Raw genomic sequence first — 22,653 nt, 5'->3', positions numbered from 1 at the left:
ATAAAAACTTGTGCTCTTCGGTCTAAAATGACCGACCATTGGAAATGAATGGGAAATTGACAAAAATACAAATATTCAGAGAATTTTTGTGTGTACAATCTACAAATCCTCCACAATGCTGAAAAAAGTACACAGCAGTGAAGGGGTGACACTCTAAAACACACCCATTCACAGACAGACACACACACACACACACACACACACACAAACACACTAATATACTCACCTCTATTCGGTCACTTTTGACCAAAACATTTTCGGTTTTGAATTTTTTTTAAAAATCACAGCTTCATGAGAACGCTACCAAATTAAGTGACTTTTATGGACACACATAAAAAATGAGGGCACGATTCCAAAAAAAAAAAAAAAAAAACTTGTGCTCTTTGGTCAAAAATGACCAACATCAGGAAATGAATGGGAAATCGACAAAAATACAAAAATGTACAGAATTTTTCTGTCTCTTTCTCACACATCCACACACACATGCACAAATGAACTGAAACACAGCAAATTGAGAAGATGTAAAATAAAATAAAAATATATGTATAAAAAAATTACATATCCAGAGTGCAAAAGACACACACTCTCTTGCATATACAAAAAATTAACACTTCAAATCATATTTATAACAAAAAACTATCCCAAACTGGATAATAAATAGTCTTTGAGATTGTTTAAATGTATGTTCAACTATTCCACCTAATAAAAATACTGAATCAATTGTCTAAAAACAACTAGGCAATTCACAAGCTGCTTTGTAGCTTACTATACAGGCATCAAGTTACACCTGCCATTACAGATGTTTTTCTCGTTTTTTACCAACAGATGGCGCTAATCTGCCTTCAAAAATTAGTGTTGAATGGCTGAGTCTCTATTTCAACCTGAAATACTGCATTCATTAAAAAAAAATTAAAAAAAAAATTAAAATAAAATTTTTTATTATTCTCAATGGCAAAAAATGGATATTAATTACAGCATAAATATTCATTATTACCACAAAACCCTCTCAAAATTCAAAAGAAAAAAGAAAAAATATTATTAAACAAAAATGAATTGGAATGGTTTTACTGAAAAAATTACAGGATGCGTTACAGGTGTCCGGTCACTTCTGACCGCGAAGAGCACACGTGTGACTGCTAAACGAAGAGCACCAGAGGGTTAAAAAACATAAAAAATCTTGTGTTCAAAAACTTTTGACTTGTGTATAGCCTACACATTTTATATTTACATTTTTATGTTATGAAACATCTAACATTTTGAGTTTCGATGCTTTAAATCTAACAATTCCATATTTAATTGTACTGAATTACCAGAATAGTTTGCATTATTCTGTTTTGCAAGGTACTTCTGTTATTTTGTTCACCTCCTGTAGGCAATATGTTAAAAATCTCCCACCTTCTAACTGAAGCAAGTGGAGATTCTGAGGAGGAGGGTGTGTGTGTGTGTGTGTGTGTGTGTATATGAGTGAGTGCGATACAGAGAGAGGGAGAGAGAGGACTGCCGTTGAGATTGGACTCTATCACGTCTTTATTATTAGTCTAAAATGCTTTAGTACCTTATTAGCGCAGGCTGCCATTCATCTGTGCTGTCAGTCAAAGATCAGTCACGGGATACGTTAAGTTCAGGTAGGTGAGTCGAATTGCGCGCCGACGTTTGAAATCAATTCATTCATGTAGTGCCTTTGCTATATTGTGTCTTTTTATTTTTTCTGTAGTGCAGAGCATAAGCAACCCGGACGAGCGTTAACACAGATTTCAGTTAGTCTTTGACTCCTAAATACTTGCAGCATTTTCTGTTTTGTGTGGAAATCATGCGTTAGCGGCACTGACCACAACTGTCATGATGGCATTTGCTTTAACAACAAACAGTACAATGTTAAAAAACGGAACACGCTTCGAAATAAAACGGGGCTTTACCTACATATAGCCGAAAGAAGAAGGCATGTGAATCGCCGCGCCACCAGTGCTATGGAGAGTCGCTTCTTTATGAATGAAACGGGCTGCGTATGATATGGTGATGCTGAACTCATAGTTTACTCCTCTGTCCAACAACCGGCCTCATGATGATATAAAATGTAAAAGATACATGGGTGCAAACTGTCTGCAGTCTTCGAGACCGTTGGGATTTCCATCTACACGCGGTAGGGCTTCTACATAATGTAGCATATACATTTTCAGTGTTTGATCAATGTACGAGTGTGTGCGACAAACAGTAAACCAGCACATGTCCAGAATCAGCCATCCATTTAATTAGAAATATATGTGTTAATCTCACTTTAGATCATTAAAAACCTTTTATGCAATGATACTTAGATTTTTGATGACTAAACGACTGGACGTATGGCTATGGGCTAAGGAGTCTGATTTGGTTGTGCAACGTGAACATTGAGAAAGAGGATCCGCACGCTGCTGACGTCGTCTTGGGTGCATTAGTATAATAATATATCATCGTATAGAGCCAATGCATGACCCTCATGGTAGTCTTGTTGCGGAAGATGATGCAGGCTGTGCTCATAATGGAATCTAATGCAGCAATTTATATGGAGACTAATTCACAGGCATGCATCAGTTTTTAGTACTGCTCCAGAGGCAATAATAGAATGCTGGAACCAGCTGAATGGGAAAAGGGCGAAGCACTTTTCCAGTAGCCTATGCTTTTATTAGTAACAGAAGTAGTAATAGTAGTTATGTTTAAAGCCTTTTAGACATCCTCACCTCATCTGGCCTATGCTTTAACGGGATTCAATAGGGTTGTTATTTACTAAAAGTTTTGCAAATAAATAAATACGTTATGATGCTTCGGTACAGTAGCCTATGCTTTTATTAGTAACAGAAGTAGTAATAGTAGTTATGTTTAAAGCCTTTTAGACATCCTCACCTCATCTGGCCTATGCTTTAACGGGATTCAATAGGGTTGTTATTTACTAAAAGTTTTGCAAATAAATAAATACGTTATGATGCTTCGGTACAGTAACATTTGTTTTCTAGAAAAAAGTTTTGTTGGTTTTACATGGAGGGGGTTGCTCCTCATGGACTGATGGCATCACATGACCAGTCCTATCATGCAATAGAGTGCAACAGTTGGGTTATGGAATTAAATTTGATTCATTTTCTCCATAGGGAAATTTTAATGATAACTTATAAACCTTTAAAGACAGACTTGCTGTGAGCTCAGAGGTTGTTAATCAATGGAATATTATTTTAGTAAAGCCATTTTAACAAAAAAAAGAGGCTTGGTGCAATGCATCCACAATTCACAAACTTTTAAGGGATTAGTTCACTCCAAAATTAAAATTTACAAAATTTACTCACCCCTATGTCATCCGAGTTGTTCGTGTCTTTCTTTCTTCAGTTGAAAAGAAAGAGGTTTTTAGTGAAAACATTGCAGGATTTTTCTCCATAGTGGACTTCAATGGGGATCAATGGGTTGAAGGTTCAAATTGCAGTTTCAATAGAGCTTCTAAGGGCTCTACACGATCCCAGCAGAGGAATAAGGGTCTTATCTAGCAAAACAATCGGTCATTTTATTAAAAAAACAACTTCACGTATTAATCACATTGGTAAGGTCACGCGTGATGTAGTGAACCAGTTTTTACTAAGTGAACATCCACAGAAAGTCAAATGCCCTTTAAAAATAAAAGAAAACAACTATGTCGGATGATTTTGAAATTGGTGAAGAAAATGTTTTTCGCCCTACCCTACCTTTTTGAAACAAAGTACACAGATGAAGAACTAACCGCGCATGACCTTTCCAACGTGATTATGTAATGTGTGAAGTTGACACGCAACCCAGAGCTAGTGCAAGATGAGCAATTGTGGTTAAAAAGTAAAAAAGTGTTTTTTGTTTTTAGAAAATGACTGATAGTTTCACTATCTAGACTCTAGACTAGACTCTTATTCCTCAGCTAGGATCGTGAAGCTGCAATGCAACTTAAATTTGGATCTTCAACCCATTGGTCTCCACTGAAGTGGAATGTTTTCCTCAAAAATTTATTTTTGAGTAAATTAAAAAAAGTAAATTATCAGGAAATTTTAATTCAGGAGTAAACTAATCCTTTAATGCATGCATGCCAGTAAATGTCACTGTGAAGTCCAAAACGGCTGGTACTATTGGGCCAAATAAGAGATAAACAATAACTTAGGATGTATATGAAATCTCCCAAACATTCACTATTCCCTACATTACATTACTCCACTAATATAATCATCTGAATAAGTCAAATTGATCAAACTTACATCCACCTTTTTCTTCACATTTTATGGGTCTGGCTTCCGGGCTCATCCGCGTCCAGCTATTTATAGCTCAACAAAAGAGCTTGTTTTGCTACTTGATCATGCAAATTGGTGTCTTACCATATTATTTTAATGTATTATCTTAATTATGAGTACACTGGTTTGTAGTGCAAACAGTTTTACCGTTTACTGCATGTTGTTGTTGTTGTTCTCGTTATTTCCCTACAGCGGATAATGAACCGGAAGTCTCACCCATAGGCTTCCACATTGAAGAAAAAGGTGGATACATTTCTAGTAATCCTAAAGGCCTTGATTAGCTTGTTCAGGTGTGTTTGATTAGAGTTAGAGCTAAACTACAGAAAAGCTGACCTCAAGGGCCAGAGCTGAGACCCCTGTTTTAGTAGCTAGCTGTTGAGTCTACATTGGTTGTTCACTCAGCATTAAGGTGCATTGTGGGATTAAATGAGTGCACTTGATAGTGCTGACTATGGATGTCCCCTCAAATTGTGCACTATATAATGGTATTGGGTACTGAGTGCACTTTTAAGAGTGTGAGTTGCTGTATTGAGCAGGGATGGGTACCGAAACCCGGTACTTTATTGGTCCCGGTGCCAAATTACAAAAGACCAAAGTATCAATAAGCTCTGACGTTAACGGTTCTGCTGTCGGTACTGGAGAAATTAAAAAAAAATAAATTTCCTATTTATTATTGCTAAATAAACATTACCTAGCATATTTTACCTGACCAGCCTTTTGTAATTTCCGATAATATTCGTTTTTCGCCGTTATTCGCTATCTCACGCACGAAATGTAGTCTGTTCTGCAGTACACAGAGCTCGTGCGCACACAACACGAGAGAGCTCGCGCTTATAGAGTGACAATGGCGGAGAGCGCCGAACGATTTAAAGTATGGTTACACTTTACCCGTGTGAACACGGACAATGCTCGTTGCAACAAGTGCAACAAGATTTTTGCTTGTAAAGGCGGAAACACAAGCAATTTATCAAAACATCTAGCCAAAGTGCATTATGTGCAGAAATGCAAAGTTTTCCTCAGGTATGCATGCTATGTTAAAATAACGACATAAACATCACATAAGGTCTCTCTAAATCAGTATTATAAATAATGTTAATAATTTAATAAACACACATTCAGATACATATAGCCTACATATAGGCTAAATATTTAGAATATTTTTTATGCAGTAGCCTAAATAAATATGAAACATTAAAATGCCTTTATAGTACTGCTTTTACAAATAGATAAATAATAATAAACTATGCTAAGACATTATAGAGCAGAGCTTACCTAAAAATTAATTTGTAGTTAAATCATCATTGTATATTCATTTACAAGAAAATTGTGTTTATTTATTTGTTTTATAATCATTGGTTTTGTTTGTGTAACAGTTATTTGCTCAAACATTGGTGTTTGCTAAGCTATAGATAATTATTTTACATTTAAAAAATAAAGTGTTGTTATTTCTGTTCTCAATTTGTTTCAGTTCTTTAATTAAAAACACAACAAAAAGTACCGATAAGAGTACCGTATCGATAAGTGGTATCAATAGAAGTAGTAATACCGTTAAAACCTTAACGATACCCATCCCTAGTATTGAGGGAGTCAGGTGTTATCCTGGTGGGTTTATTTTAGATTAGGCCTGGTCTTCTCTCTTAGAAATCTATAGTGACAGATTGGTCTCTCTGCTGTTCCTAAAAACTCTGAGCTCAGGCAGAGACAGTCTTGCAGGAGCTTATAGTGCGCAGGGCACTTAAGAGCACAGCCTGGCTTGGACTGCAGTTTGACAAGATGTTTGCTTCTTTTAGTCCAGCAACATGAAGCTTTGCTTCTGTGTGCACTCACTGACAGATGCAGAATGTAAGAAAACTTAAGTTACTGAGTTGCCACAACCTCCTTTATGATTTAAACAAGGAAATTAATGGTTCAGTTGTTTTCAGAGCAAACTGTAATATAGACTGTGTAATTAAATGATAAATTTGATATGGATTTGTGCATCAACAATATGTCATGATGCAACGCTTAAAGACATAGTTCAACCAAAAATTAAATTTATGTAATTAATTACTCACCCTCATGTCGTTCCAAACCTGTAAGACCTTTGTTCATCTTCAGAACACAAATTAAGATATTTTTGACCATGCATAGACAATAGCGTAATTACAATGTTCAAGGACCAGAAAGGTAGTAAGGACATCGTAAAATACTCTCTGATGACTCAGTGATTCAGCTATAATGTTATGAAGCTATGAGAATACTTTTTGTTTCCAAAGAAAACAAAAATAATATATTAAATATATTTAATATATTAAACGTTTACCTGGAAGATAGATAGCTCAAAGGAGAGAGATCAAGCCATTGACTGTTTCACAAAGACTGCAATTATCCCTGAAGATATAAAATGTTCATGATGAATTTAATAAGCATGCTAATCATTTAAGATTAACTGATTAAGTATGTAAACTCACAGACATTTACCACCCACTTAACCTCACCAGTTAAGCCGAGAAAATTCCTGACTTGCGAGCTGCAATATTATTAACAATGAATTCGAGGTATAGCAGCTAAGGTACTAAGCAATGGGTCTAACCGAAGGCCAAATGCATGTTCAAGTTCCCGGGCAGCAACCCCAAGTCATTTGCAATCAATCAGGTTTATTTGTGGAGGACAATCCATGCATTTGATTTAGCTCTATACACCCTAAGGCTTTGTAAAAGCTGAGCATATGTTTGAATGTAAGTCTCAGTATTAAGCTTTTAAGATGCAAGTTGTCTGCCAGTGCATAGGCCAGTATAAAGGATTTAAGCACAAAGCCTCTCAAGAACATATTCTATCATCTCAGGATAAACTGCAGTTTACAGTGGTCTTTATCTAATTCAAAGATCTCACATGATCTCTTAGCTAATATATCAGACCTTCACGCACTCCGTCCCTCAGCTGCGGCCTTGTATCAATAGAGCTTTCCTTTGTGGCGTGCATGCATGCTGGGAGTTTTAAATCCTTTGAATTGGGTCACTGGAAGCACATCCAGCAGACAGACGAGGTAAAGCGCAATGATTAGCCTCTAAGCCCAGTCCACAGAGGAGCAATCTGTTTGACGGACTGATCGACAAGCGATGCTTCTTGCAATGCTGGCAGGGACACAGTAAAAACTGCAGAACACTTATGGTAAGGTAAAATGCAACAGAGCGATTAGCCAGTCAGCTGTAGCTGTCATGTATAATCATTTGTTCTGAGTTCATGAGGTTAGAGAGTCACATTATGGTGTCAGGTATCTTGTTAACATGTATTTAATTTTTTATTTTTAGTTGCTTGTTGTTACTTTTAATGATTTTAATGATACTTTCTTGCTGTCTTTTGCAATGCTATTGTCTTGTTACTGTGGTGAATTATTTAAAGGAATAGTTTCTGTCATTATTTATCATGTGATTCCAAAACTTTATGACTTTCTTTCTTTTGTGGAATACAAAAATATTTATAGAGGGTTTGCATTTACATCATGATTTGGCCAGTTACTCGGATGCACGGCCATATTGGCGATACTCGGATGTAAACAACAGCATTGCACAATTAATGTACAACAGAATACATTGTTCTGATAAGAATGCTGTCTAAACCATAAAAACAATGTGTGGAAGCTGCTAAATCGTATAGAGAAATACTTAGTAAGCAGGAAATGGCACAATATTTTGACAAACTAAAGTTTATAGGTGGTAAAGATACCAATTAAGATATTAGCCTAATATTTCACTTACCTGACCGGAAATGAAAAGATTCTTGCCCTGGAAATCCTGGTTCAGTTTGGCCAAACAGAAATGCCCTTTGTTCCTCGGACAGTTTTTTTGCACTCTTCTACTTGATTTATCATAACTTTTGGCAGTCTATAGTATGCCAAATGTTTTTCCCGGTCTGACCGATTAATACAGCCCAAACATAACAATAACGGACCCTTTTCAGCAGCAATAATTAGCAAAATATGCAAGTTTCCTTCGGTTCAGTGTCATTGTTTACGTTCGGTGCCACCAACACTTGTATATTTATAATATATAATAAAGATATTTTTGTCCATACAATGAAAATTAGTGCAGTCCAATTAGGGTTGTCACAATTTAATTGAGTACTCGATTTAAAAAAAAATCCTCAATTGCATTTTGCTCCTGTCCAGTAACCGGCAAAATACCGGAAGTGGTGTATTCCACGGACTAGAATCCGTAAATTGCATTATTAGACCATTTTTCAAGGCTGCAAAAACTATTAAACCCCTTTAAAATCATAATAAATCATAATGCTATTGTAATTTCACAAACAATGCGTTTCAATTAAATAAATAACGTTATATGCAATGCAGTTTTAATATATGCGCTTTTTTATTTATGTGCGTGTAGGTTCAAGTAGAGCGTCTCAAACTCCCATCTCTGCATATTTGTTGTGAGTTTATTGTGTTTACTATAACGCTCAGCTGGTAACGCAACGTGTGCATTTCATCAGATTTGTAAGGTAATCATTTGTAAACCTACGCAAACACACGAGAATACATTAATATCTTTCTCAATATGCAAACTGTTCATCGCGATTTCAAAATAAAAGTTTCAACCTTCATTGTGAGTTCATACGTTTTGGTGTTCACATATTCAAGAAATGATAGTGGCTATAGCATTTCTGTCATAAAGAAATAGCTAAATATTAAAGAATAAGTGGACATTTGCATTACATGTTGTTTAGTCAGTATTAAATAAGGATTAGATCGCAGAAAGTGTAAAAACAATCGTGAGGACGTTGGCGCCCTCTGCAGTACATCAGCTCTATTGTTTATAATATGTTATGTAATTTAACATTTTTGTTCAATAAAACCATATGATTATTGCCTTTCATACTTCATTTGAACTAGTTGTAATTTGCTTCATTGCTATTATGTATGTATTTAAAGCAATTTCAAAGGCTATTTTTGCTTAGGTCTATTTTTATTACCTCAAAAAATGATAGTTATCCGATTACTTGATCAATCATTGGAATAACTGACCGATTACTTGATTACCAAATTAATCATTAGTGACAGCCCTAAGTCCAGTGTTATAGTATTTCAAACTTTATTGATTTTCATTGTATAAACAAAAAATAGATTTTGGAATCTAGCATGTTAAATGTTTATTAAAATATGCTTAAAATATTGGATTAATTTTGCTGTCAGCGTATGCATAAATAATGATTTTTGACATGTATTGAAAATTTCCATGATTAATTAATAGATTCAGTTCAGGCCTAACTGACTGCTGCGAAGGTGAGTGTTAGATTTAGTCTGGCCAGTATTTATTTACAACTCTGTTTTTGATCTAGACAGCATTTTCTCATGCCCCTGCACAGCTGAATGATTGAGTCTGGGCTAATCCAGCAACATTTGGCGCAGAGAGATGGCAGATGGTATATGGGGTATTTTTAGGCTGTAGCCCTGCTCCCCTTATGAGTCCAATTTTTTTGCTGCTATACTGTAAACACTGTACACAAACACACATCTGTGGCATAAAGATCCATCAGTGATTTCTAGTACAATAATAACTGTGTGAGTGTTATTTAAATAAAATATTTAAACAGATAGATCACCTAAATAAATGACAATTTTGTCAGTATTTATTTACCCTCATGTCATTCCAAACCTGTATGACTTTATTTTTTTCTATGGAACACAAATTAAGATATTTTGAAAGAAAGAGAAAGTCATACAGGTTTGTATTGAAGCCTGTTTTTGCCACAGAATAAAAACAAAAAAGATAACTGCGATCTTTTATTTCACAAATCTTCCTTTTTTTCCCTTGAGATTATATCTAACAGAATTTTCGAAAATGTCATTTCTGGGTAACTATCCCTTTAAATTCTATTAAATTGAAAAAAAATCTTTTATAGGATGAATTTCTTCGTTACTGCAATGCATTTGGATGTTATATCTGAGCAGCAACCAATTGAAACACTTCCTGTATTTTTATATGTATACTCATTGATTGTTTCTTCCCCTTTTTTGTTTGACTTGGTTATTGTTTAGAAATATCAATTTTGATCACAGTTTCAAAAACCACCTTTTATTTCCTCCACAAGAAATAGATAATGACATAATAAGTCATAAGTCATGCACTTAATGGCACCAAGGCTATTTTTTCCATTTCCGTACCCCTCCCTCTTCCTATTCATCCCACTCTCCCTTTCTCTTTCAGTCTGTGCATACAACACCACTTACACCCAAGTTTGATTTCCCAGAACACTGTCACTGACATTGGTCTCAGACTCAGCGTGCACACAGCCCGTGAACACTAATGTGTGCATGCAGATGCCTCTCCATCTCCTGTCAGTGTCTTTAGTATGCAGTAAAGTGAGGCATATCTGATTCCCACAGAATAAGAGTAATTTCTGAACCCAAAATCTTTTTTTCTTCATCAATAGAATATTGGTATCCATGGGGATATGACAAAGGCACTGCCATTTATGGCAGAGTGAAAGCCTGGTTTGACTGATAAAGAGAAAGCAGCTCTTTAGACAGTATATTATGCTGCAAAGCTTCTCACTCAGATTAGAGCAGACTCAGGCTAATGGACTCGGCCTGATGGGCGTCCTGTGGAATCCAATGGGACTCATGAACAAATATCACTAAAAAAACAGCTGTGGATCATTCAGGTAACAACAAGGTATGGAGAATTAAGTGTATGTAAACTTTTTAACGGGGTAATTTTTATAAATTCAACTATTTTTTTGTGGACAATATGTGAACATCTTTTATTTGAATTATTTATTTTTATTTTTTATTTATCTTATTCAGGTCAGTACAAAAAATAACACATTTTGTATGATTCTTATTATTTTGGTAAAATAATTAACATTTAGCAGATTCTGCAAGGTAAACTTTTGAGCTCAACTGTATCATCTGATATAGTTTTTATCACACGAAGAGACATTTTTCTCAGATTATCAGCACGATTACAAAAGCGATATTCATTTGATGAACAAGTATACATTATTAATAAGGCATGTACTGAATTTGATCTTCAGATCACTGTTTTAAGGCACTTTAAGTGTTTTTCAGTGTGTGTCTCACACTGTTTAGTCATTAAAAATTTGCTGTGATTGCTTAATATGGATTGCAAATGGCCAAAACTTGCATTTAGTTCACATATGATTGTTTTTTTCTTTTAGGAGGTAGATGTTTTGCCCTCCAGGTCTTCAAACCAGTCATGTGACTGAAAGCTATGAATTTACACTGAAAAAAAAATGTGTGGAAACAAAACTTTTACTCAGAAATTGCTAGTAAATTTCACAATTACGAAGAACTGGCAAGTAGAACAATGAATTAGATGTGAAATTTTTGATGTAGAAAAAAATCAACAGTATGAAGTTCTTTTAGTTTTTTTAAACACTTTGGCACATTTTCTGAAACTCTCTTAACATTATAAGTCTACTGCATGTCTACTAAATATAGTAACCCTCACAAAATATTTAATAATTGCTTCAAGAACTAATTATTGTGTTACACTGATATTTTTAGCTACAGATTTCAACTAGGAAAAGGTTTACTGGAAAAGTCTTAAAGTCTTTAAGTTTGTTTTAATTTGACTAAATTTTTTTGATTTACAAACTGCAATTCTGAATCCTCCTTGCTACTTCAGTTACAATTTAATTCAAATTCAGCAATTCGCACACTGGTTCACAACCTTTTTCTTCTACAATATAAAATTGAATGACATCAGTTAAGAGAGATGCCTTTTGGATTTAGAAAGTGTAATCACAGCATGTACCAACAAGAGGGTAAACTTGACCGCTTGCCCAGACCAAATTTATTTAAATAGCTCCTAAATAGCTCTTTACCTATTAGTAAACATTGTCCAGCGAGACCTATGTGATATCAGCAGAAAAGGAAAGTTGTTCAAAACAACAGTAAATTATTACATATTGATTCAAGAACTTTTAATTTCTTTGGACTAGCATGCACTAATGATTCGCTCACAATAAGCAATGAAAGCAAATAGGGTCATTTGTCTATATACTGTTGTTTCCGACTTCTGTATGCATGGCACTGCATTGTGTGGTTCACAAACAGACCCGCCAGCATACTGAGTCCGCATTTCCATTTACTGTGATTGTTTAAGAGTACGTGGCTCGGTGCCCGTGTGCTATTCAGCAAACATTACCTTTCGAATCCTAATGTCTGAGTGATATATTCCACATTCACTTCGGTAAAAGCAAGGTCATTCCCAAATCTGGCAGCATCAGCACATTGCCGTGAGAGAGCTCGGGAGAACCTTGAATGAGGGACATGCATTATAATCTCTCCTCGTGCCAAACTTAATCTATAATAGAGTTTGGCTGGAGTAGCGAGACGCTGTAACAGCATTAATAAGCTCAGCGGCTCTCCGGTCCTTCCGCGAGGGACTTATAGAATAGATAACACAGCACTCCAAGGGAGATTGACATCAATCACAGCACAGAAACAACTGTGACACCTTAAGAGGGGCGAGAGGGGGGCACCAGCCTGTCAGAGGCCTGAAATCCGCAGACACCAGCATTGATCAAAGGCTCAGTGTCCTCTGCTCATTGATTTGACAGCGCGCAGGGTGTTAGAGAGAGGGGGAGAGGCACCAGGGTTTCTCTCAGATGAGAGCTTGACTGCTGTTGGGATTGCTGCACCCTGCCAAGCATGTCGCTGCACTTTAAGCCCTGAGTGCAAGTAGTCTGGTGTCATAAAGCTGGATGAAAATATGAAGCATTTTTGGTCAGAAGCCAGCTTTGAGAGACATTGTTGGTTTCACATAGGTTAATAACTTTGGCACTAATTTCAGAACACTGATGTCAAAAAAGAATTTGACAAAAAACAGTCATCACTAACAGGCTGTTCAATGACATTGAATTGTGCATTAAAAGAGACTAATTATGCACCTTGTTACAATATGTAATATTAGTCTCAGTTGTCCCCAGAATGTGTTGGTGAAGTTTCAGCTCAAAATACCCCACAGATAATTTATTATATCATTTTGAAAATACCTATTTTGAGTGGAAGCAGAAACACGCTGTTTTCATGTCTGTCTCTTTAAATGCAAATGAGCTGCTGCTCCCCACCCCCTTTTCTAGAATAGGGCCTTTACAGCTCATAGCTCAGATACTCTGCCAAAAACATCTGTTTGGTTTTGATTATCATGTATATCATGCTAAAGTCATGCGTTTTTAAAGCCATATCGGTTTAAACTTCTGATATACAGTTTTCTCATAGACTGTAAAAAATATGGACGTAGTGTCCGTGACGTCATCCGTAGGTTTCTTAAGAGCGATTCAGCCGTTGCCATCTTGGGCAAAGAGGCGGAACATGGGTGGAGCTGGTTGCTGAAACCACACCCGCCTAGCGCGACAATGGTGACAGCAGCGGCAATCCCCCTGTCACTCAAGTGGCCACACCCTTAATTATGCAGAACTTTAATGGTGCGTTCACACCGGATGCGAATGAAGCGCGAGTGATTTACATGTTAAGTCAATGCAAAGACGCGAATAGCCATCCTGCGGCGCGAAACGTGCGAATGAGGCGGCGCGAAACGCGCGAATAGCATGAATGAAGCGGCGCGCATTGAGCGTTTCAAGCGATTGCCGCGCCATTCGCGCGAATCGCGCAAAACGTGCGAGTTCAAAAATCTGAACTTTGTCGAAAATCCGCGCCGCGTTAACCAATCAGGAGCTTGCTCTAGTAGTGACGGAGGCAGAAATCCGAAACAACAATGGCGGACAAAATCACCGTTGCTGTCTGTGGTTCCTCGGAGCTGTACGATACATCTTTGGACTTTTGTAGAAACAGGAATAAAAAGGATCTTGCTAGGAAGAAAGTGAGTGAAGAGGTCGGACAATCTGGTTAGTTTTAAAAAACGCTCTTTACTCAATTTGACCTACATATACATACATATTGAGACTACAAGCAAGCTAAAGCTGGCAGATTGAGCTCATTCACCTATTTTACAACTACTTTCCCGCTGACGAGTGGCAGAAGCCCCTCCCATGACGCGAATTCGCGTCTGTTGTGAAGAAAATGTCACGCGCGAATGACGCGAATTTTACCGCGCGAGTGGCGCGAGTAAACTATAATGTTCAAGCGTTCAACTACACGCGATTAGCGCGTTTTTTCCGCGCAAGTCGCGTCCGGTGTGAACGCACCATAAGGCTCAATATAACTTAAATGGATGAGTTATAAAAAAAATTAACCCCCCTCACAGTTGACATGAAGGGCGAAATTAGCTATATAGACCAAAACCACTTTTTGTACCAGACTGTAAACATATTTTTTTCTGCTGTAAATTTGGGCATTTTAACATGGGGTGTCTATGGGATTGAATCCCTTTTGTAGCCAGTCTCTAGCGGACAGTCGATGAATTGCAGTTTAAGCCACTTCCGTGTTGGTTTCAATAGAGAGAGCGGGAGGTTGCCGCTTGAAGTTTCTGAACGCTCTCATTCGAGCGGCATGTGAGTACTAAACTAAGTTCTCTTTCATGTCTTATTGCGCTTAAACTGTCAAATACACACACATAACTTTATGTTCAAACACTCAAAAACACTCGGTTATGTCTGTGAAGGTAAACAGTTGGGAGAGAAATTGCATGTTTATATTAGATCTGTGTGGCAGTAGCATAATATACAGTAAATAAATCAATAAATCCACTGCTCTTTTGTCTCCTCTGAGGCTGGGACTCTAAATAGTGTTCTGTGCTCGTCTGTGCAGCCAATGACAGAACAGTTAGCATGCTTTGCGCAAACTTTTGCCATGGCATTAGAACTAGTACACCGTTGTCGCTTGTGAAAACACAATGACAGCGCCGTTGGTGGAAACAGGCAGATTAGGGGGCGGTAATATTATATTAAGATCCCCTTCATATGTCACCAGGGGAGTGAAATCTGACACTCTCGTTTTTTTCACAAGCTTGTAGAACAAGGCTTACCAAAAAGTTACTGGGTTGTCCTTTTTCACATTTTCTGGGTTGGTACAGTAGATGCACAGGGGACTCGTTTGTAGCACTTAAAAATGGAAAAAGTCAGATTTTCTGGATATGCCACCTTTAATATCTTTCAAGAAACCTTGCACTTGCAGAATGCTTAGCTCTAATAACTCATTTATCACAAATTACTGTATGGACATCTATTTAGATCACCCATACACAAGATATTGATAGTTTCACTGTGTAGTTTTTGTATACAATCATTAAATACTGTACAAAATATGCAACACATGTTTCATTATAGTACTACACTCACACAATAAATGGTTTGTGCAATGGAAAGGTTCAATAGATGTTAAAGGGACAGTTCACCCAAAAATTAAATTTACTGATGTAAATGAGTTTCAGAGGTTCTCAACTCTGGCCCTTGAGGTCCACTTTCCTGCAGAGTTTACCTCCAACCTTGATCAAACTCACCTGCCTGTAACTTTCTAGTAATGATGAAGAGCTTGATTAGCTTGTTCAGGTGTGTTTGATTGGGGTTGGAGCTAAACTCTGCAGGAAAATGGACCTCGAGAGCCAGAGTTGAGAACTCCTGATGAGTTTGTTTCTTCATTGGAATAGATTTTGAGGAATTACATCACTTGCTCACCAATGGATCCTCTGCAGTGAATGGGTGCCATCAGAATGAGAGTTCAAAGTGTCTCCGGTCCATTAATTAACATTTTATGAAGTAAAAAGCTGTGTATTTGTTATAAAATATGAGCCCTCTGTCTATAACAATTGCTTTCACCAGTAAAAAATTATAATTTTGTATGAATCAGGAGAGAAATATGCAGAGAAAAAAGTACTGTAAGGAAAAACTGTCCAAAAGCATTTTATACATATTACCAGTCAGATGTTTTTTAACAGTAAGATTTTTAATGTTCAAAGTCTCTTCTTCTCACCAAGCCTGCATTTATTTGATCAAAAGTACAGTAACAGTAACATTTTGAAATATTTTTACTATTTAAAATAACTTTTTATCATTATTTCAGTCACATGATCTTTCAGAAATCATTTTAATTTTCTGATTTGCTGCTCAAAAAACATTTATTATTATATTGAAAACCAGCTGAGTAGAATTGTTTTCAGGTTTCTTTGATGAATAGAATTTTTTAGAATAAGAGCATTTATTTGAAATCGAAAGCTTTTGTAACATTATTAATGTCTTTATCATCACCTTTGATCAATGTAAAGCATCCTTGCTAAATAAAAGTATTAATTTCTATAAAAAAAGTATTATACTGACTTCAAGCTTTTGAATGGTATAGTGTATAATGTTACAAAAGCTTTTTATTTCAGATAAATGCTGATCTTTGGATCTTTCTATTCATCAAAGTATCGTGAAAACAATTTACTCAACTGTTTTAAATATTGATAATAATAATACAAATGTTTCTTTAACAGAAAATCAGCATATCAGAATGATTTCTGAAGGATCATGTGACACTGAAGAATGGAGTAATGATGCTGAAAATTTAGCTTTGATCACAGGAATAAAATACATTTTAAAATATATTTAAATAGAACGCAGTTAATTTTATTGTGAGAGGATAAGATGGGAAGGGACTTTTTTTTTTTTTTTACTGGGGGAAGCTTTGTTATGAATTATGGACTCATCCATAACGTGGCAACAGATTAAAGTTAAAATGACTACAAACACACTGCCTTTTATCTTCACTGGAGTCATGTGGATATGTACAGTACTGCTAAATTCCAAATCCTGGGTGGCGATCTTAGATCTAAATCACCCCAAAATCTGAGAGTGAATAAACTTTTTAGACAATTTTCATTTTTGGGTGAACTATTCCTTTAAAGATTCCTCATGAAACCATAGATGCTAATTAAAGAGCCTTTATTAATAAACTTTTTTCACTTCAGCTGTAGTGTTCCTCAGCTAGCTTATTGTAAAAAGCTGTTTTATAATCAGCTTCAGATTTCTGAGACATATAATGCTGTCATGTGTGCTACATACTAACGTAGTTTCATGCGAATAGTATCTCTGATGCACATACCAGGTTAATCTGCACTTTTTGATGGAAGTTCAGTAGAAACTTGCAGTAGTTTCATTGGAAATGTCTCTCAGTATTCCTCGCCTGCTAGTGTGAAATTGAGGTATTGATTACTGAGGTTGAAATCGGTGTAAAGCCTGGAAATTGTGTCCTTGCTTGCTTCTGCATAATCTATACACAATTCGATATGTGTTCTATGTTTGTGGTTCTCTGACGCTGATGCATATGGTCTGTGTCTTGGCTAAATTATTCATGAGAACATTAAATTGCACATATTTAAAAAAAATCTAAAACCTCTTTTACTCTCAGACAGAAACATAGTGCTTCAATCTGAATGGTGCTCAGGAGCGGAAAACTGTTTAGAATTATTGTTTTGGCTCTGAGGCAATAAATAATGCACTGCTATAAACTGCAGCGAAAGTGAGAGAGTGTCTGAGGGCAAAGCACAGATACATTATGATGAGGTGCATTGTGATTTCATAATAGCATGATGGATGACAATGCTCATGTCTCTTTCTTCAGAAAAGCCACTTGAGTCCTGTCTAGGGGCGAAACATCTCTAAACGTGTTTGTGTTTCATACCTGTAGTTTTGAATTAGATAAATATCCAGTAAATAAATAATGATCATGATAAATGTTTAAAGCGTAATGAATTTAAATAGGATGTGTGATGACGTGTTTCCAGTCACTAGCAATTTTTTCTATATACCCACCAAACACAGTGTGACGTGACACAATCACAACCAATCAGAATAAATGTGCTGTTTGATGTACAATTTGTGGCGTGGGATTTTTGAGGATCAAAAAATGTGAAAAATAGAACCAAGAGATTTTAGGGGGCCACATGTGGATGCTGGAAGATTTGCGAAAACATTTTTTGGAAACAAAAATTTATTTATTTTGGGCTTTTTAAAGTGAATATATTCACTTAAGGGAGACACTGCAGGCAAAAACGCTGTTTTTGTATGCACCTATCAAGTTTGAGATTTTGGGCTTTTTGGTTTTTCATAAAGTGTTTTTTCAGACTAGTGGAAAGAAAACATCCAAAAAACACTGTTAAGTGTTTCTTTTATAGCATTTTATCTATTCAATAGATTTCTATTACAATGCATATTTTTAAAGGATGTTTTCTCAAAATGGGATTTTTCTTCTACACACTGATCTCCACTTCAGTAACACTTACACACACCAAACTTTACATTTTTATTCCTGTCTATATCCTGAAGGTTTTTACAGAGGGATTTGTTCATATAGGATTCACTTGATTTTATACATTTTATTCTCCAAAAAATGGTAAAAAATATGTTTCCTGCCTGTTCTGAAGTTTTTTTCTGAATTGTGGAGGGACAAAATGTGATACCCAAAATTCCCTATCTAAAAACTTTTGACTCTAATATGTCAAAAAAAATTAAACAAGACTTTTGAAACTGACTTCATCCAGTGTTTCGATTTTTGAACTAGAAATGTATGCAAATTAGCGTATATTTCATTAAATAATGCCTCATTTGCATTTTTAAGCCTAACATTTTAGAAAACTTGTAATACAAAAAATGTTTGCAATTAACAATGTAATCAATCAACTGGCTAAGTAAGATGTTATTTTTTTACCCTATTCACCTGCAGTGTCTCGCCTTAAAATATTCATAAATATGATTCATTAATTTTTTTAACACATTTACCTTTGTCATAAATCTTGATATTAATTACATTTACAGTATTTTATTCTTTTGACAGCCTTAATGATTTAAAATGAATAAATAATAAGTATCTGTTTCCTTTACTAGCTAAAGGGGAAAACTGTTGTGAATATTTCAAATACACATTTCAAATATTTATTTTAAATAAGTGTGGGATTACAAATTTAAGAAATGCTGATCCTATGTTCTGACATAGCATCACAGGAAAATCTACAGCGAAGTACATTCTATTTAGCTTCTAGAGGTACAGATGATGACATTCGAAGAAGATCAAATCAGGCAAACCAGGTTTTTGAGACATTAACCTTTTTGTTCTCAAGCTACAGCTATGCCTTTGTCTATATGATAATGTGAAGGTATGGGCAATACTGTCAGACTGATTGGATTAGCGCCTATACCTTTGAACGATACTGTTATGATAATGAGATCATGGCTGGGGAAACTCTGGTAATGGCTGATTATCTGTACCACATTTGCATGCTTTGTTTAGCCACCTCTATGTATCCCTCCCCCTGGAAAGGTATATAAACTGTAATGTATATGCCTTAGTCAGACGACTTTTGATGACTGCACCGACGCACAGCTAGTATCTCAATAAAGAGAAACTTCTGCTTCAAGATATCCAAAAACGTCTCCTGGTCTCGAAGAAAAAGTTCACAACATAAGCGAAAATCATTCTAATATTCTAATTTGCTGCTCCAAAAACATTTATTATTATGTTGAAAACAGTAGAATTTTTCAGCTTTCTTTAATGGATAGAAAGTTCAGAAGAACAGCATTTATCTGAAATAGAAATCTTTTGTAAGATTGTAAATGTCTTTATCATCACGTTTAATCAATTTAAAGCATCCTTGCTAAATAAAAGTAGTAATTTCTATCATTCCTTTCCCAAAAAACAAAACAACTAATTATACTCACTCCAAGCTTTTGAATAGTATAGTGTATAATGTTACAAAAGTTTTATACAAAAGTATAAAATTTTACTCAGCAGTTTTAAATATTGATAATAATAATAAAAAATAATCTTGAACAGCTAATCAGCATATTACAATGATTTCTGAAGGATCATGTGACACTTAAGACTGGAGTAATTACGCTGAAAATTCAGCTTTGAAATCATAGGAATAAAATACATTTTAAAATATGTTCAGATAGAAAACAGTTATTTTAAATAGTAAAAATATTTCAAAATTTTACTGTTTTTGCTGTACTTTGGATCAAATAAATGCAGGCATGGTGAGCATAAGTGACTTCTTTAAAAAACATTCAAAATTTTACAGTTCAAAAACTTTTGACTGGTAGTGTCAGTAGCATAATTCCATTAATTTGTAACTGTTGGTTAATTTATAACAATTTATGAGTGAAAACTGTTTTTTAGAGTGTATTTGGTGATTTTTGAAATCAAATAGTTTGAAAACCCCTGTTACAGGCAATACAATACATAATCATCTAAATGTTTCTTTTCCCTCCATTAGGTCTAGAAAGTGAGTGGCGCAATTGAAGGCCCAAGATGCCCGAGCAGAGCAACGACTACCGTGTGGTGGTGTTTGGAGCAGGGGGTGTTGGAAAGAGCTCACTGGTGCTCCGTTTTGTGAAAGGCACTTTCCGGGACACCTACATCCCAACAGTGGAGGACACGTACCGGCAGGTGATCAGCTGTGACAAGAGCGTCTGCACCCTGCAGATCACAGACACAACCGGCAGCCACCAGTTTCCTGCCATGCAGCGTCTGTCCATCTCCAAGGGTCACGCATTCATCCTGGTCTACTCCATCACTAGTAAGCAATCCCTTGAAGAATTAAAGCCCATATACCAGCAGATTCTCGCTATCAAAAGCAGCGTAGAGAACATCCCAATCATGCTCGTGGGAAACAAGAGCGACGAGACTCAACGGGAAGTGAAAACCGAAGATGGAGAGGCCCAGTCCAAGATCTGGAAGTGCGCTTTCATGGAGACTTCGGCTAAGACTAACCACAACGTCACTGAGCTTTTCCAGGAGCTTCTCAACTTGGAGAAGAAGAGGAACATGAGTTTAAACATCGATGGGAAGCGTTCTGGGAAGCAAAGCAGGGCTGACAAGCTGAAGGGGAAATGCAGCATCATGTAGAGCGCTTGTTAAAGCCAGAACCGGGACAGGGTGAGATAAAGCAGAGATACCGAGTGATAAAATAACAAAGGAAAGGAACTGAGGAGGGAAAAATGAATGGAGATGGTGTTATTTGACATTTCATTCTTATTAACAAGGATTTTACTCTGACATCTCAAATTTCATCCTTCACCATCAGTCCTTGGCCTTAACAAGCACTGGCCTGTTCATATCGCCTTGTCTGTTTCTATTACAGAGCATCGCCACCATTTCTCACATCTGAGAAACATTCAGACAGCAATCGGTTGCCACACAGCCCTTTTTGAGTTGATGATGCATGTCTTTTTATTTTATATTAATTATACATTTATTCAAATATTGAGGAAGTAGCGTCAGTATGAAATTATATGACTATATAGTCAACCCACCCTTTATACTCTGTTACAGGTGTAAAATACACTTTTATTTGGTATCTTCATAACATTTTGATGATTACTTTTGCATGTCCTCAGATCTTAAAGGGATAGTTCACCCAAAAATGAATTACTCACCCTCATGTCATTCCAAACCTGTTAGATCTTCGTTCATCTTCAGAACACAAATTAAGATATTTTTGATGAAATCCCAGAGCTTTCTGATCCTGCATAGACAGCAATGCAACTGACACACTCTTGGATTTCATCAAAAATATCTTAATTTGTGTTCAGAAGATAAAAGTCTTATGGGTTTGAAACAACATGAGGGTGAGTAATTAATGACAGATTTTTCATTTTTGGGTGAACTATCCCTTTAAATAATACCAACCAATATTCACGACAATCACTTTGTTAAACTTTAGCAAAATACAATAGGAATTTATGATGCTTTTTAAAATGACCTGCAGTGATATCAAGGCAGATTAAAAATCTGCAAGCATACAGACACTTCATATTTAATGCAGATGCGCACATGCTTATGTAAAGCAGCAAGCACTCATCATCGTCATCATCATCTCTGGTATTCAGCTGCTTAAAATTGAGACTCTTCTGATGTCCCTAGTAATTTGGAGTGAGCCAGAATCTCCATCTCCTTTTTTATGTTTCTCAAGATGAACTGCTCATATTTTCAATAAGTATAATGGAGACAATAACAAATGTAGCCCCCTCAGAGTCAATCAGGAAATGAATGCATTCGCAGGAGCTGCATTTTGGCAGCAAAAACTAAAACACAAGCAATTTATCAGAGACTAATGAGAACATCGAAAAATAGATACAACATGGTTACCTAAAGTTATGAGAGTTAAAATGTTTAACGATAAAGAAACCAAACGTTTAAATAAGTTTTTATGCATTACAGAATTTACAAGAGTTTTTGGCTTGAAACAAATTCCGTTTTTGTGTCCTTATTGACCCTTAAATGCCTCCAACCTGTTTTAGTTTCAGTAAGAGAATGCAATCACACAAATCAGCAAATCAGCCTTTGACAAAAGAAACATCTTGTTTCAAAGGGCCTTGATTGTATAGCTTTATATTTTTTATTTAACCAGCTGATTGCCTTTGTACATTGATGTGAGAAAGAGCCCTTTTAATATGTTTTTACAGATCTGAAGAGATGCAGACAACATTTATTCATGTTATGCTG

At 36.0% G+C, this 22,653-nt stretch overlaps 1 protein-coding gene across 1 annotated transcript; it reads left to right on the top strand.

Moving 5' to 3' along the window:
- Positions 1-1,486: 1,486 nt before the first annotated feature.
- On the top strand, positions 1,487-21,112 carry diras1b (DIRAS family, GTP-binding RAS-like 1b). Its single transcript, XM_073849875.1, has 2 exons — positions 1,487-1,625; positions 20,423-21,112. The coding sequence occupies exon 2, from the start codon at positions 20,458-20,460 to the stop codon at positions 21,052-21,054; it is 597 nt and encodes a 198-aa protein (XP_073705976.1). The 5' UTR covers positions 1,487-1,625; positions 20,423-20,457; the 3' UTR covers positions 21,055-21,112.
- Positions 21,113-22,653: the final 1,541 nt, after the last annotated feature.

This window comes from Garra rufa, chromosome 10 (assembly GCF_049309525.1).
Source record: "Garra rufa chromosome 10, GarRuf1.0, whole genome shotgun sequence".
Lineage (NCBI taxonomy): Eukaryota > Metazoa > Chordata > Actinopteri > Cypriniformes > Cyprinidae > Garra > Garra rufa.
Note: the sequence above shows the minus strand (reverse complement) of the source record. Positions and strands in the feature narration are given on the sequence as shown.